Source organism: Aspergillus alliaceus (assembly GCF_009176365.1).
Source record: "Aspergillus alliaceus strain CBS 536.65 unplaced genomic scaffold BDW43scaffold_38, whole genome shotgun sequence".
Taxonomy (NCBI): Eukaryota; Fungi; Ascomycota; class Eurotiomycetes; order Eurotiales; family Aspergillaceae; genus Aspergillus; species Aspergillus alliaceus.
Window position 1 is genome coordinate 1 of NW_022474721.1, and position 15,574 is coordinate 15,574.

At 47.7% G+C, this 15,574-nt stretch overlaps 7 protein-coding genes across 7 annotated transcripts; 5 read left to right on the forward strand and 2 right to left on the reverse strand.

Moving 5' to 3' along the window:
- Window positions 1-2,688: 2,688 nt before the first annotated feature.
- Window positions 2,689-4,034, forward strand: BDW43DRAFT_283677 (putative choline kinase). Its single transcript, XM_032042763.1, has one exon. It carries the CDS (start codon window positions 2,861-2,863, stop codon window positions 3,995-3,997), a length of 1,137 nt encoding a protein of 378 aa, XP_031897721.1. The 5' UTR covers window positions 2,689-2,860; the 3' UTR covers window positions 3,998-4,034.
- A 2,049-nt stretch (window positions 4,035-6,083) lies between these two features.
- BDW43DRAFT_302009 (carboxyl ester lipase) lies at window positions 6,084-7,848 on the reverse strand (the record flags this gene model as incomplete). Its single annotated transcript, XM_032045168.1, has 4 exons — window positions 6,084-6,340; window positions 6,403-6,962; window positions 7,044-7,262; window positions 7,322-7,848. 4 exons carry the CDS (start codon window positions 7,846-7,848, stop codon window positions 6,084-6,086), a joined length of 1,563 nt encoding a protein of 520 aa, XP_031897722.1.
- A 1,097-nt stretch (window positions 7,849-8,945) lies between these two features.
- Window positions 8,946-9,392, forward strand: BDW43DRAFT_313460 (bZIP transcription factor; the record flags this gene model as incomplete). Its single annotated transcript, XM_032047610.1, has 1 exon — window positions 8,946-9,392. One exon carries the CDS (start codon window positions 8,946-8,948, stop codon window positions 9,390-9,392), a length of 447 nt encoding a protein of 148 aa, XP_031897723.1.
- Window positions 9,393-10,086: 694 nt separating this feature from the next.
- Window positions 10,087-10,449, forward strand: BDW43DRAFT_313461 (uncharacterized protein; the record flags this gene model as incomplete). The annotated part of the gene is made up of 1 exon (XM_032047611.1): window positions 10,087-10,449. One exon carries the CDS (start codon window positions 10,087-10,089, stop codon window positions 10,447-10,449), a length of 363 nt encoding a protein of 120 aa, XP_031897724.1.
- A 185-nt stretch (window positions 10,450-10,634) lies between these two features.
- BDW43DRAFT_302010 (uncharacterized protein) lies at window positions 10,635-11,017 on the forward strand (the record flags this gene model as incomplete). The annotated part of the gene is made up of 2 exons (XM_032045169.1): window positions 10,635-10,847; window positions 10,880-11,017. 2 exons carry the CDS (start codon window positions 10,635-10,637, stop codon window positions 11,015-11,017), a joined length of 351 nt encoding a protein of 116 aa, XP_031897725.1.
- Window positions 11,018-12,306: 1,289 nt separating this feature from the next.
- BDW43DRAFT_283678 (uncharacterized protein) lies at window positions 12,307-12,595 on the reverse strand (the record flags this gene model as incomplete). Its single annotated transcript, XM_032042764.1, has 1 exon — window positions 12,307-12,595. Exon 1 carries the CDS (start codon window positions 12,464-12,466, stop codon window positions 12,308-12,310), a length of 159 nt encoding a protein of 52 aa, XP_031897726.1. The 5' UTR covers window positions 12,467-12,595.
- A 576-nt stretch (window positions 12,596-13,171) lies between these two features.
- BDW43DRAFT_313462 (uncharacterized protein) lies at window positions 13,172-14,604 on the forward strand (the record flags this gene model as incomplete). Its single annotated transcript, XM_032047612.1, has 2 exons — window positions 13,172-13,648; window positions 13,729-14,604. The coding sequence occupies 2 exons, from the start codon at window positions 13,172-13,174 to the stop codon at window positions 14,602-14,604; spliced, it is 1,353 nt and encodes a 450-aa protein (XP_031897727.1).
- Window positions 14,605-15,574: the final 970 nt, after the last annotated feature.

Consider the following 15,574-nt stretch of genomic DNA (forward strand, 5'->3'; position numbering starts at 1 on the left):
TGGGATCTGGCTCTACCATTTGATGTATTGTGACAATGGCTAGCCGCCCCGTTGTTGTGTGCTTCGTGCCTTGAAGTTGCTTGATAGAATCATACCAAACTTCTAAGGCGATAATCTGCTTAACTGGACGGGACGTGTGGCTGATCTCCGCCAGATCTAATGCTGGCCTATCTCTGCTATCCCTCTTCTGTTCCGTGAATTCAACGATACCCCTACCCCTGATCATCTGAACAGCCGGAAAGTAACAAAACGGCGTGATCAAATCTGCATAAATTGGATAACCTTATTGTGGATTATATGGGACGACGGTTGTCAGGTGCGGAAAAGGAAGGGTTTTATAAATCGGTCTCTCCCGCTTAGCTGCCTTACACAGAATATCACTAAGAAAGTGGGAATCTTCATACTCAAACGCGATCGTTTCTAGATGTGTCAAAGGAACGAGCATATAACTTAGCCAAGCCTCCTGACATAAGCCTCATAGATGTTGTTTCCACTCTTCTACTTCGTCCTCTTCTTCCCAATCTGGGCTGAATATCTCGTTCAGTGTGTCATCGGTGTATTCGGCCGCGGGGTATTTTGCCCATATCCGCAAAATCATCCTCATCGAGACGACAGTGCGACCAGTACAGCGACAGATGACGCACGCGGCTGGTGAGATCGAGATCTCGCCAGAACCGCATAATCAAAGGAACATAGCGGTGGTAATTGCAGACGATGCGGATGTCGGAATAAAGGAGATGTTGGAACACAGCGTAGAATCGCCGAGAGCACAAAGTTAAGGCATATAAACTGTCCGTCTCTGGCATACTCCCCAATCGATACGAGCGGTTCATTCCGTAGATTCTCCATATTGGCTTTTGCTTCCTGGAGGGTATTACAGCTTTCGAGGGCGATTGCTGCAATTAGCGTTTTTAAACCATACTAGTAGGAACAAGCAGCTGCCGCCTGCAGCTGTTTGTTTTCAGCTGGAGCCAACTGAAGACACGTGGCTTAGCCACTCTTTTTTTATAGAATATGGAGTGTAACCCATGGGTCCCCGTAAGGGTTCTGGGCTTTAGTTGTTAACCTTACATAACTCAAACCTCGAGTTGAGAAGTCAGCGGGGTCGGCCATGGAGGGAGGTTGCGAAACACGTTAAGCATCGGACCCAGGCGTCTCTGCAGGTTCAGTATTCCAAGATACATAGAGAAGCTGTGGATAAATCTTGAGACGAGACTTACTTCACATCATTGGCTGATGTCTCCAACACATTAGGCATTGCCTCTCGAGGCCCTTTGTGTGTACCCCTGCCTGCACGCCTACCAGACAGAAGTACCCATGCTTTACAAGCTTCACCCGTGAGGCTTTAGGCTGTTCTTTCTGTACATAGATAGACAGAAGGCAAGGCAAGCGTCTATGTATATTCTACTTTTCATCAAATCTCTGTCCTCCTCTTGATTATAATGGGAGCTTTCATCGGTGGTCCCCCATTCGATCCAATCCTCATATTCTCCGCCCGTTGCTCCTGGAACTGAAAGTCATAGTTCACAAGAATATATGCCAAAATAGGCTACAACAAAGTGAAATCAAAGCAGCGACCCAAACATGCGTACTACCCATATCCAGATGCCGGATATTCTGGGCTGGTAGCTGTCCGGACGTACGACTGGCCCTCCCCCAACTCAATGCCTACGCCTTTCCACATATCGAAACGACTTGAAGCTATCCGGGTCTGAATAGAGATCTTGATCTCGCACGATGGAGTAGGATGGCAGACATATTATTGCGCCCTTGGGGGTGTGAACCGCGGAGAGTATCGTAATCCCCTTGGGGTTAAACACCATGGGATTCGGGGCTGTCACCACGAAGAAATTTAGATCATTGCGGTTCTTGGATCATGCTATCTAGTTTTGGTATCGCTTCGAGAGCATTCTTGCTCTAGCGCAACCTCTCCATGTTGACCTACTAGGGGGGTAGTCAGATGCTGAGTGATTCCTACGTCCAGAATTTGGATGGTGGTGACAGCAGTGTCGAGATGGTGGCTGCGCCTTAGGCGGAGGAAGTCACTGTAGCTGAAGCCACAGCGTATTCCTGGTGCGAATCGTTGGGCCACTCGTGAATTCCCCTTCTACCCCTCGAGAAAATAGAAACAGTGGGATCTCGTTCGGTGGAACCACGCCAACCACTATGCAAGCCAGTGCGGCCATGGCAGAGGCAGTCCCAGATAAATATGTAGCCACCTCAGGCTACAATAAACTCGCCGTCTATGTAAGTTATGCGAACAGCGACGAGGCTCTGAACCAAATGTTCGGAAGCAAAGTTTCGCGCCTGTAGCGGCTGAAGAAATGGGACCCCGAAAATGTGTTCCACTTTTACCACGATCTGCTCTCCATCCCCGTATAGCCTCAACCCATGTGCGACCAGAATATCCGCATAATCTAGCGGTAAGAGGTTGATAAATGATGGAGCTGGTGCTGCTCACGTGTATGGGATTGATTGTCCTAAGGTCTAAATCTACTCTACAGAGATTCCTTGGTGTTGTGGTCAGGTCACGTGGTCTCTGCCTTAGGCTTCCATAGGCTCTGACAATAAATATTAGTGATAGACACGCGGTCAATTCAAAATCACTAACTAGTATCTGACTTGAGGTGGCGGGCCCCGATTTGGCGCTAGGCAACTTTGAGACCCCGAAACCCTTCCTGTCGATCCCAAATCCAAAGCTTTCGCGCCGAAACAAGGATTTCTGCAGCTAATGCGTGACACAGACATTCAAGAACTACATATCCTTCTTGGTAAATTATTGCTAGCAGATGTTTTACCCCAAACATATCTTTGCTTCTCTCCTCACCGTCTTAATCACCCATTCACACATTAAACCAAGATGGCCAGCTTGACTCCTGTCCCTGTAACTCTTCCCAAAGACAAAGTCCCGACTAAAAGAAATGTCAGAGATATTGTCGGCGCTTTCCTGACAAAGGAATGGCAGTCCGTGGACCCGGAGACCCTGACCATGTCATACCATGCATCATTTGCGAACGCCCACTGTCCCGTGGAGCGGCCAAAGCCGGCTATTGGCACACCTACTGAGACCTTGAAGGTGTTCATCAAATTCCATAATGACACCGGGGGAGTCCTGGATATTTTTAAGCATCTAGCGCCAAGCAAGCATGAGGAAGCGCTCCTCTGCTACGAGTACGGTCGGTCCGGACTAGGAGCCAAAGTCTATGGATTCTTCAAGACATTGGACGGCACACTCGGGAGGATCGATGAATTCCTAGATGCACGGAACATGGAACCGAAGGATGTGGAGAATCCGATCATCCGAGCGGATGTTGCGAAAGGGCTGGCAACCTTCCATGTCTTAAAGACGTCTCTGGAAAGAACGACAGTGGATTCATACTATGAAGCCGCCATCAATGGACTCAGGAAATACCACAAGATGGACAAGTTGAAAGCACTTGGGAGAGAAGGAGGTGTCGATATCGACAAACTGGTTGACTACGACTTTGGGACGAGACTGGGAAAAGTGGTGGACAAGCTGGCATCCATAGGAGGAAAGCCAGGATGGTGTATTCATGATGTTCAGTTCATGAACACCATGGTGAAGAATGACCCAAAGGAGGGGGAGAGTAAAGTCGCCTTGATCGATTTTGAGTTCGTGATGCAGAATTATAGAGCATTTGACATTGGTGGGCACTTCATGCAAAAGATGTTCAAATGGTTTGACGAGGGGAGCAAGATAGCGAAGTGCAGGAAATATACGGAAGAGGAGAAGAGGCACTTTTGTGAGGAATATGCCACGCAGTGGAACAAATCGACTGGTGATTCAGATACCGCAGAACAGGTGTTCCTAGAATCCGAATACGGGTATATGCTGGCTATCAGTTTTGACATCCATAACATGCTGTGCTTCATGGATGAAAAGGATGACAAGGACCCCTTGAATCTGCTCGGACTAAACAAGCTGTTCGATGAGTTTGTGGGTCAATATGCCAAACTTAATCTGGAAGATTTATGATACAAGGGGTGGACATGCTCTCCTCTATTGTTGTGTTCTTTTATATTCCCTCTTTTCCCGTAGTCCAGTAACTGTATATGAGCCATATCCCGTAACAAGTCATTGATATCGTTGCAGACAAAGAAAGACAACGAACCATCCAGAGCCAACCTAGATGAAAACTACCAATTCTTTGTAAGTATTGTTCCTTCCAATTATGTGAAAGGGGTATTGACTCAAGGCTAAAACTTATCATCTGTATTCTGAGCAATACTGCTGTGAAATGATGCTTAAAGAAGCCTCATCAGCCAGTAAATTATATTAAATAAAGGTAAAATCGTTAAAATATATTTCCATTGTGTACTGCAATAGAACATTGTTCCCGCAGTCTCCGTGTTTAGTAAATAATTCCCAAAAGCCCGATGTACTATAATCTAAATTCAGGTATATACCGGAGGCTACAATTTATAGACGACACTTAACTAATTGAGCCCTAGTTGTGCAGTAGCCAACAAGCGCCTAAAAGCTCTTGAGCTATCCATATGAGGTTCGACCACGACGTACTGTATTACGAGCCCGGTACCAAATCAACAATTCGTTTCCCGTCAGCGGTCATACTTACGACGGACAGCTATGCTCGTTGGTTGATCGCTGGTTAATTTGATTACCCATAGTTTCCTGCTGACTCCCCAGAAATTGGTCCGGTTTTCCTTCTCATTTCCTTTCTAAGCCGGCTCACCTACCGTCTTTTAATTATATCCTCTACTTAGAATATCCTCTATTGAGCATCACGACATCCGCATGCGGTGGCCAATCGCTCTAAAATTGCTGACGACGTCTTCTAATCTACCACTGTCTTTTAAAATCATACACTGACTTTTAAGTCATACAGGAGCGGTTTTTCTATCTAAGTCACATAGCGGACCCTAATGAAAAAGTGTTCACTTCCTAATATGGCACTGTAATTATAGCATAAGTTGTTGACTTAGAATAAAGACAGACTAACCAACGGTGATTAACTATGGGAGATATAGAGCAAGCCAAACGAAAATGTAAACCTCGTAAGGGTTCTAAATAAGAAAAGAAAGAGGTTTTTGAAAAAGGCGGCGTAGTCTCATCATTGCAGTCCTGAACAGTCTAGGCGCTCCATAGACGATCTATACGTGCCAAAATTAAAAATAGCCTTCATTCCATTTTCAAGACTAAAGCTACCTTGCCTAGTGACAAACTGATGTCATATATCCCGCCTACGGTGCCTAGGCAGGATAATGATTAGGAAAGTCTTTTACATCTATGTTGCGCGTTCCTATAGTAGGAGGGGGATTTATATAGCACTTACGCACTGTTTTCTTAATGTACCGTATAGCAACAGTAGGGCTGGAATCGAATAAGGATTCCTTTATTCGACTTCAAAAATACGAAAAGGCTTTTCGTATCCGAATATTCGATAATTATTCGAAAATCTGCCAAGAATCTGCTGTGTGATCTGATCTGCTAACGCCCGTGAATTTCCTATGGTGGCATTGTCATGTTATCATTGTTTACTACATTGACCTCTCTCCAATATGGGCTGTAAGAGAAAATATGCCCATATTCCTCTTGTATTTTACTGCGATGGGTGATAGCAATATTCCGTTCATATTTAAAATGGATGACGGCTCCTCTCACATTCCCAGACGCTCTCGGTGATCGCGGAGGATTAACTCACATTCCTTATTTAAAGCCGCCACTACAGCCGCAGAGCTCAACGGCTTATTATTTCCCGCCCAGTACCATGGTGGTACCTCATATGTTAGGTTCCTTCGTTTCTTTTCCGAATATGATAATTCTACCTTACAGGGTTTTTTTTTTTTTTTTTTTTTTTTTACCCATGGTGATATCAGGACTGGCAATATCATGGTAAATAGGATCTTGACATTAGTGGCTGCTACATTGCCACTGGTATCATTGACTGGGTCTCCCACAATAACAAATTCAACTATCTAGACAACTCAGCAATGAAAGAGATTAACAAAAACTTGGCTAGCAGAGAATGGCCCCGAAATAGCTACAGGGATATGTGCATACCAAGGGGCCAAAGATGTTTGACCTCGTATGAAAGTAATTCTCAAGCTCCATTCCTCTTATCCATAATAGCCTTCATAATAATGTCGCAGTTTGGCTTTGTAGCCCAAGGATCAATGCTTGTCTCTAAACCTGCGAGTGTGATGTTGGCAGTCCTCGACCCGGTGGAATACAAAGGCCAGGTCGTAGTGTTTCTCATTGTAATATCCTCCTTTGAGAACTTAAGTATTTCCGATTGAAACAGTCTTGCAAGGGAAACACTCGAGACTGGGGATGAAGTATTGTCTTTGAAAAACATATCTGCAGTTGGTCAATATAAAGAGCAAATCATCGGCAGGAAAGGGTGTAGAGAAACAACATACAGTTTACATCCAATCCATGCGATGATGGAGGCACAGAGAAGACATATCGCTGGGTCTTATTCGCGTATGCATTCGCGATAGCCTGCGAATTACAAGCCCACACACTGTCTGTTGTCCAGTCCTGGGCGATTTTCTGTGCCTGTGAATCTGGGTAGGGATACATATCCCTAATGCGCTGGACAGTAGTATTACTTGCTCCTGGCAGAACCTTGCGGATCAGTGAGCTAAGTTCTTCAGGCGTGCCAATGTCTGGTGTTGTGGCAAATCCTTCTGCTGCCATATTGCCAGATACTACAGCTTTGATGCCTTTGTTATAACGGCCCTGGTTGAACAGGATGGTCATAGCGTCAGGGATGTATTTTCCATCTGGAAGTGGGCCAAAACCAACCCCCGGGCCAAAGGTGTCACCGCCGCCACCACCGTAAGTGTCGATGAGGAGCTGTTTATTAACATCAAATAGGAGAGACGATGGGGCATTGCGAAGACATTCGAGGGATGAACAATTTGCAGTTTGTAGGATGTGATTATAAACCTCCTCGCGGCGCGCTGATACGTTTCTTCTCGGCAGAATAGCGGGCGATGATATGAATGCCTGCGACAGTCAGCCTGAGTAAAGAGGGAAGAGTTTGCTGATCTCTCACCTTCTGGAATGGAAGGGTCCCGTTCCCCCGTTCGCCACGAGCATTAGTGCAATCATTGCACCTCCTGCACTCTCGCCGATAGCAGTAATATTATTTGTATCGCCGCCAAAATGAGAGATGTAGTCCTTGGTCCATTGCAACGCAGCAACACCATCATGGAGACCAACATTGGCATCCATATCTTCGTATGGAGATGATGCCCATCCATATAGACCCAGTCTATTATAGGTATTAGTCAATGTTGATAATAATCTCTTTGCTTGAATAGGCTCCCTAACCTGTAATTACTAGCCACAAAGATAAAGCGATCCACCGGCTTCTGAATGAGATCCATCAATCCCATCGCATTTATAAGAAGATCCTTACTTCCAAATGCATACGCACTGCCATGCAACCAATGAATAACCGGGACATTATCCCCGGGACGGACACCCTCAGGCACCCACACGTTTAGAAACAGACAATCCTCTTGTCCCCATGCGGAGCCATTGAGTCCCGGGAATGGAACCATTTCGGGCGCAGCATTTACACAGTCAGTTGAAAACAGTCGGTCCCTGCCATCTTGGATACCCTTTTGACTCGGTGGGGGTGTGCTTGGTTTTCGGAACCGTAGGGCACCAGTGGGTGGTTGTGCAAAACGGATGTTATTGTACAGGCTAACTCGGGTGCCAGATGCAGTGGTGTTGATGTATGTTGGGGCATGGGTCGCATACCCAAGGTCCACGAGGGGAAACTGCTGGGCAGCTGTTGTGCTAATGATGGAAGAGATAATGCACAGGGAGAATAATGCCAGACTCGAGCACATGTTCAATATGTCTTGATATTGCATTTATTCTAGCTTTCTACTAGAGGCAAGGGCTTGTGCCATCCTGGTGCGCTTTATATGCTCTGTCTATGGGATATGGGAGACAGGATATAGTCCCAGTAGAGTAAGAGTTCGTACTCGCCTAGAGCCAATGACGTCACTCTTTTAGGGCTACCTCGTATACCCGTTTAGATCAGACAGTAACATATAGGCATTAGTAGAGAATCTCAGCCCAAGCCCCACACCCGACTAACTTAACCCAGGCTAGTTTAGGGGAACAGAAAGGTCAATAACGTGCATGATAATGTTCACGGAGCGCTCGATATAACCTGGTCAACAAATTACGAATCTATACGAGGTCGCTCCACATAATAAGCGAATACGTACGCTGGGTGACAAGAGCGGGCCAACGGGTTAAATGTGACTTCGGGGTTATCTGTCTCCCTGGTACGTTAATAACACAGAGTGTACCTCGACATATAGTTAAATATCCGTGGTTGGTAATACGTCTTGTCCCTGCAACTGCAGCAAAGCCGACTTCCATTCTTACGGAAATATATGTATAATCCAGACGAAGATGTCGGCTGCGATAAACAGCAAATGGCTTTTATTAGATGGACCATATATGTAGCACGTTGTGCCGAATCCCAGCTCTGGCTACACCAAGCAAGCAACCTGGGAGCATCTTTGTCGAGTAGGTGCATGAGAAAAGGGTATTGACACTATTCAAGATGCTGCTCAACTTAGTAGGCTCGGCAGCGACATCCGATACACGGTAAAGTTTATTATGCGGTGGTGGATGGTACATGATAGGATATATTGTTTGCTCTCGCCATATCAGACCGAATAGCACCTTAGAAGGATAATGGAATATGACTGGCATGATACTTTGTTTGCCTAGCACTATAATTTGTTGGCTAAATATTTGATCCCTGTCAGCGCGTTGGGTTATGGGCGCCAAAGCCATATATAGAGGACCACCCTTTCCGCGGATATGATTACCGTCCAACTAAGGAGATAGGATGCAATTGCTAGGTAGTCCAATCACCCGGTCGCAACCGCACTCACTTATGTTTGCCAGGAGACTGCCCGCGCCCATGGTCGACGTATCCCTGGCTACCACAGAAGAACCAAAACGAAAGTTATTATCAGGCGGTATCTCATCAAGGGCCTCGGCGAGATCTTACATCTTTGGTCTAGCGAGGCACTTACCTGCAATGGAGACCCACCATCCTAATGAACGTCCGATGACAACCAAAGTCAGCAATTTCATGAAAAGCAAGGCATGCCTCTCAGTCTCGTACGGAGGAGCTAACAATATCCCAGGCAAATCAGATATCGACCTCTCTCAACGCATCCGTGATAACCAGCGGCGTTCGCGTGCACGCCGCAAAGAATATATCCAAAACCTCGAGCAACGCCTACACAGGTTCGAGGTCCTCGGGGTCCAGGCGACACAAGAAGTTCAAGCCGCGGGACGAAAGGTGGTAGTGGAAAATACTCACCTCCGGTCGCTGCTCAAACTGCACGGTGTTACTGACTAGGACATCCAAGAGTACTTGGCAGCACGGTCAACGAACATTTCTCTCCCAACATTTCGGTCAGGAGCTGTTCCAGAAGCGCGGTCACACACAAGGAAATCTCGAAATTCAAATAATGTCAGCGATGCTTCCCCGCAGCCAAGTCTATTAGAGATGCACCGCAAAAGCCCGTCGGATAAGACCGCGGCCGCCGGGAGTACTCTATCACTGCCAAGTCTAGCTATTCATCAACGGATGGCTTTCTCAGAGGGCCAAATATCCGACAGGAAGCAGCGTGGTCTTATGGACTCTCCTATTCATGGCAGTTCTAAACTACATCCAACCAGTAGGATCCAGGGCGCAGGGCAGTCTACTCCATGCGATACTGCTGCTGGGATTATCGAGTCTACGCGGAGCTACTCTGAGGCGCGGGATGTGCGTTTCGGAACTAGGGTGCCAGTCGGATTCCAACTGCATGGTGATGGACATTTTACAGCTACTAGATGAAGGATAATGCGTCGGAGTATTAAGTGAATATGGGAAGAAGGCGCGCGATAGGATAGTAAGCTCCGAGCTGGACTTGGGCTACTTTCAAAGACATTCCGTGGATTGGGTGTCGCCACCGCTGTGGAACAGCTACACGCGAAACTCCGACTTCGGCAAGTCTTCTGTTTCAACTGGAATATCACATTCAAAAATCACTCAAACACCTTGACGGATGAGTCAAACGTCGTTGCAGAGATGGACTCCTCAGCCTGTCTTAGATACAACCACGTCGTTGCAACTGCTTGACCGCAAATTGCAGCAAAGCTTGCCTGTCAGCACGGCCGCCACGGGGAGATCAGAAAGCTACACGACCACTGACTTCTCGACCCCGAGGAGACAAATTTTGTGTTTACAGCAGGGCCCGGAGGGAAAGGTTCCGGCCTTTATTATCAAATACAAGGCGCCTCACAAGGTCTCCCTAGCTCACATCAGGGCTGGACTCCAGGACATAGACCTTGATGAGGTTCTTTGTCTGCAAGGCGAGGAATTACCAGAGGACATCTGTCGTCGTATTGTGGCAGCAATTATTGTTTAAGTATACTCTTATATGATCCCTGCTAGGGTAGAGTCTGGCTTGGTGTGCACTGGCGAGGCGTACATATAACTTCGCATCCCTGATAATAAACCTTCTACCGTTCTCTACAACCTGTCCGTGCCGGAGGACGACGTCGGGCCAACTATAATCACTCCCTACTCAAGCCAGTGGTCCTGGCGGCAAATATGGATCGATTCTCACCGACTTCGCTTTATTCGATTACAGAGGAGATCAATCCCCAAGATTATCAGATCTTACGCCATGGAGGGACGTCGTCGAATATCGAGCGTCTTCCTTCACGTCTACAGCGGGCCAAGACACCCACCCGAAGTACCAGGAAACAGATCGAGGACCTGGCATACGAAGTCAGTTATTTGAAAGCTGAGTTGGCGTGGCATGTGGAGTCTAAGCAAGCTCTCCTCCCTTCCAGGAGCAGATGTATCATATCTTTCACAGGATGGAAGATGCGCTCGTGCAGGTGAATACTCGTCTCCAGGAGGCAGAGCAGCGCTACCTTAGCATCTGGGGACTGAGTCCTGAGGCAGGGGGAACGGAAAATATGATTTAACAATGTGGGAAATTCCATAATGATGGCTATATTGTGCATACTTAATTGAAAATCATTATGCCTTCCGTGGCAACATATCTGATATCAAGGCAGATGGGCTCAAGAAGACCCTCAGCACAGGGTATTGCTAGATTATTGGAATATTGACGTGACACATTAGTATATAGAGCAAGGAGTAGTCAGTACATGGAATTCCAATATCAGTGTCTGATATCCCCCTTTCATGTCCAGTGATCTTACGAGATAAGATAAATTAGATACATCTAATATTATTTTAATGTATCCTTGAGGCAATGAAGTCCACGGCACCTTCAATCAACCAATAGAAATGTGGCCGTCGCCTGCCAGAGCTCCCAATACAGATGCTACCATCAAGACAACCAACAACAACGCAGTAACACACTGCACTAATTGCCCGGGACTGTCGTCGTATATATCCAAGTCATCAGCGTCAATTGGTGTATGGCATACCCTTCCTAACTCCATGATGTAGGTGAACTTGGATATCACTATTTCATCTCAAGGAGAAGGGGTCCAGATATGGCCGCTCTCCGTGCTGGACTCCAGAATCGTTGGAATGGACATATCCATCTAGACACCAATTGCGCTGAATCGAACATCAACCCAACTTTCTGGCCCCCTCCCTCATTACCACTAAGCTTAAAGCGCCAGGTCGAACGGAACGAGACGATACCGATTAAAATACGCGGAAGAGAAGTATTATCCGACCAGAAGGCCATTGAGGACGATGGATTGTACTGGAAGGATAGACAGCTTTCACGCTTACAAATCTAATCTAGACGCAGTAGCCCTTACCAAGGCTCGAGTTCAGGTAAATCGGGAGCTCCGGAGAAGTATTTCACTATGTGTGATCGTAATAATACACTGCGGAGCGTGTATCCCACCTATTGTGGGTCTGATCCAGACTGCCGGGCCGAGCCGTCAGGGGGGTCAACCGTCAGGAAAGAATACCGGCAGGTCCACCGTGTAATAAATCAACAGGAAAGTTCAACGGTCTCCAAGCCACGCCACTATATGCCGGCTCAAGTAGTTGTAATTTTTGGTTATAAAACTAGGCAAGCATGGATCATTTTATTGACCCTCTCATGGGACCGCTGGACGATTCTCGAATATTCGGAATGGTTAAAAAGGCCATCCATTCTCTTTTTTTTGGGACTCCCGGCAGGGTCTAGATCATCCATAATACCATAATACGTCCTAAACTCCGGTATTCCTCGAGATTGGAGACGACGGGTCATAATATTGAGCCTTGGTGAATGGAATTGGTTCCTACTCCCATGCTTTGCGACAGTCCCGGTAATGAAAGTCTATTGATGGGGTTTGCCTGATGTTTCGCCTGGGTTGAGGGAAGGCGGGTCGGGGGGTGAGGAGCCTCTTGGCCTCAACCAAATGGTTTGTAATGGAAGCTTTCTCACTAGGCCTGCACATCGGTGCAGCCAGATTCCAGTATCAACAAAATAACCAAACCCGAAAGATCAAAGGTAGCATTGAGGGCAAACGCTATTCTAATCTCCCGAGAAGGAGGTCTACCTCCCGGCCCTCTGTCGTTTGGCTCTAGTCGCTGTGATCCTCATTTAATTGTGATTAGCAGGGGTCGATTAAAGTGTTCAACGACTGGGTCCAGGTAGATGCAAATACAACGACATAACCGTAGGATATGGCAGGGGACGAAGTTGTATAAGCAGGCGTTATATCCTCCAGGTGCCTTTCTTACTCGGACATAGGTCGGGAACTATCCAATGCGAGCTTTGTTCTTTGTCAGGACGGTGTGTTGACGTAGGCTTCTTATTAGATCAATCTGGAAAGCCTCGTTGCCCCCATCCATTATACTTCATTCGAATGTGGGCCGGCCATACCCAGGTGCCAGCTCGGAAATTAGATCGCCCTCATTACTGGACGGTATCAGACGTGGAAATGACAGACATGTGTCATTCACGACTTTATTACATTACAAAATCGTGAAGTGTCTCGGCTCTCTCGAATATATGGCTAGTACCAATGCAGCCGAAACCAACCCCAGCGCCATATCCCGACTAAGCGAACACTAACTCCTAAAGTACTTAAGCCAGAAAATATTGCCTTAGATCTCTAAGCAAGCGGAGGACTTTATGCTTGTGAAATCCATGAACCGTGATGGCCTCTCCATTAGAGCCAAATCAAGCTTGGGATCAAACCTTTCGAGTCTCGGACCTTAATTTTACCACACCTTTGGACAGCACGCCGTTACCCCAGTTCAGCAATGAGGGAGTGGCCGCTCACCGTAATCTATCGCAGAAATACCGGCTGATACTTGAGCAAAAAGACGCATTATCGATCTATCTCAGCGCACCCTCCAGAGGTGGTTATCTCGAGGGTGGGTTCAGCAAGATGTTTAGCACTCGGAAGCCGTCTTTGATCTCCTCACCTGCTCGCATATCGCCACCAGGATGGACTGACGTCCTCCGGAATGTTGACCCAGCACAATTACAGCCGGACCTATGTGGCAGCCAGCGCTGCCATGTTCGAGGAGCAGTGATTGACTTGCCGAGTTCAGACAGCAGTATTATCCGGACTGGTCTCCTTCAGAAGCTACTCGATCCCTGGCCGCATCCAAGAGATCTCCAGTTAGAGGTGGAGTCCTGAGGTCCACTCTGGATCGCCTGTCAGCTTGGAAACAAGAGTCATGAAAGGTACGCAGGACCGCCACCTAGATGCTCCCCAGAGCTAAATTCACTGTAACAGCACTCCAAGAAGATGTTGCTCTCTCGCGTATCCTGCAGAGCCGGCTAAACCTACTCCTTGGGCATGCGGCGCAGAACTCCTCTCCAAAGCCTAGCAGACCCCGCAACTCCGTTGCTTCTGTTGCTGCCAGCGAGGCAGGAAACTTGATGAAGCCAGACGAACAGAATGGGGATGTCACATCGAACGTTCCAGTCAATATGCAGGATTCTTGTCCAGAAGTGGCCAACGGCACAGATCAATCCTCCGAAGCCAGCAATTATGAGTGTCGTGGGGACGAAGACTACCAGGTCAGTGAGGGATCTTCGGAGGGAAGCGAAACCGGGTCAAGCATAGATCGCTCTCCTCGGCCCTCACCGACCAACAGGTTTCGCCGTTGGTCACCAGAGGAGTCGTCTCGGCTACTGCCTTTCTTGGACGCTCATAAACATCTAAGCGGTCCCGAGATCGAGCAAGCGTATTTTCGCTATGCTGGTATCTACTGGAAAGAACTCGCCCTTAAGGCTAAGGCGCGGCGTATTCAGCATGGCTGGCTGCACGGGGCTCGGAAGACTCGGAGACGCCGTGAGACAAACCAACTCGTCATGTCCCAAGTCCCCCGGCATTCATATATCCCTCCACAGGTGGCAGGAGCAATGTCCGAGACGGAGCGCGTTTATCCAGACTCACTGGGAAGAGCCGTGCGGAGCGACAAGCAAGGTGACCGGAGTCAAGCCGCTTTTACACCGGGCGATACGGCCACCTGTGACACTTCTATGTTGTCGTCGATGATTGTCGACCAGCCAACGTTGGAGGCGCAGTATTTAAGTGGTGAGAAACTGCCAACACTCGGACATTTACTAGCTTAGTTGATACCTTCTGTGTACTTTAGGGTAGAATCGCATGGCTCGCTTGAGCGGAACCATCTTTCCCCTATTTAGTTGAATCTTCTGACCATTTCAGCCCGCAGATCTTTTAGGATCACCTGTCAGTATTTTCCTAAGTCCGTAGCACCAGACTCACAGACGTTGACATGATGGAGGATTAACCCGATATCGATTCCAATGGTCGTATGAAAGCAACATGGTCAAGGTGTAGCCCTCATGTCCCCTCGTTGGAGCTCGATCAGAGCTGTCGGCTTGTCCTTGTGAACTGGGCCTGGCTCCAACTTGCCCGTTTATGACGCAGTTACCATCAGGCAGGGCTCACATCGTGGCATATCTCGAGATAAGATAAGCTGCTTGCCGATAGCCATGAGTTTAGTAGCTAGCTGCTCAATGGCCACAAGCAGCAAGCTTAACAACCAGGTAGTCACTGCACGCTTCGAGAAAAGTCAACATTAGTTCGGCGTTCCAGCCAAACAATCCAACAGAAGTCTACCAGCCTAATGTGTTCACCTATGGAGGGGGATTCGTCCTAACGGCTACTCCCAGACAGGATAGTTTCCATACTCTTTCACATGCGCATGCGCATGCCGTAGACAGGTAAGGGTCGCGACCTTCCACACTATGCCTCTTTCAAATGTCTGTAGCAACTCGGGCAGCTTTAAAAGCGCAGATTCATACTTCATGCACTGCCCAGAGACCGCGCAACCGGCCGTTACGCTCTTCGGCACTGTCTACGAGCGCGGAGGCTCCTGGACAACGGGTCCTGTAAATCTAGACCGTGGACGACCTGTGGGGTGGCCTTTCCATGACCTACCACTATTCGCTTTCCGAGGTGCCTCTTCGGCTTAGGGATCATCAGCACGAAATATAGCTGGGTCGTAACTTGCAGGGCCCACAGATGGTGTAGAGACAAAGAGGAGCATAGTGGGATCCTATCGCCAGCACCAAAAAT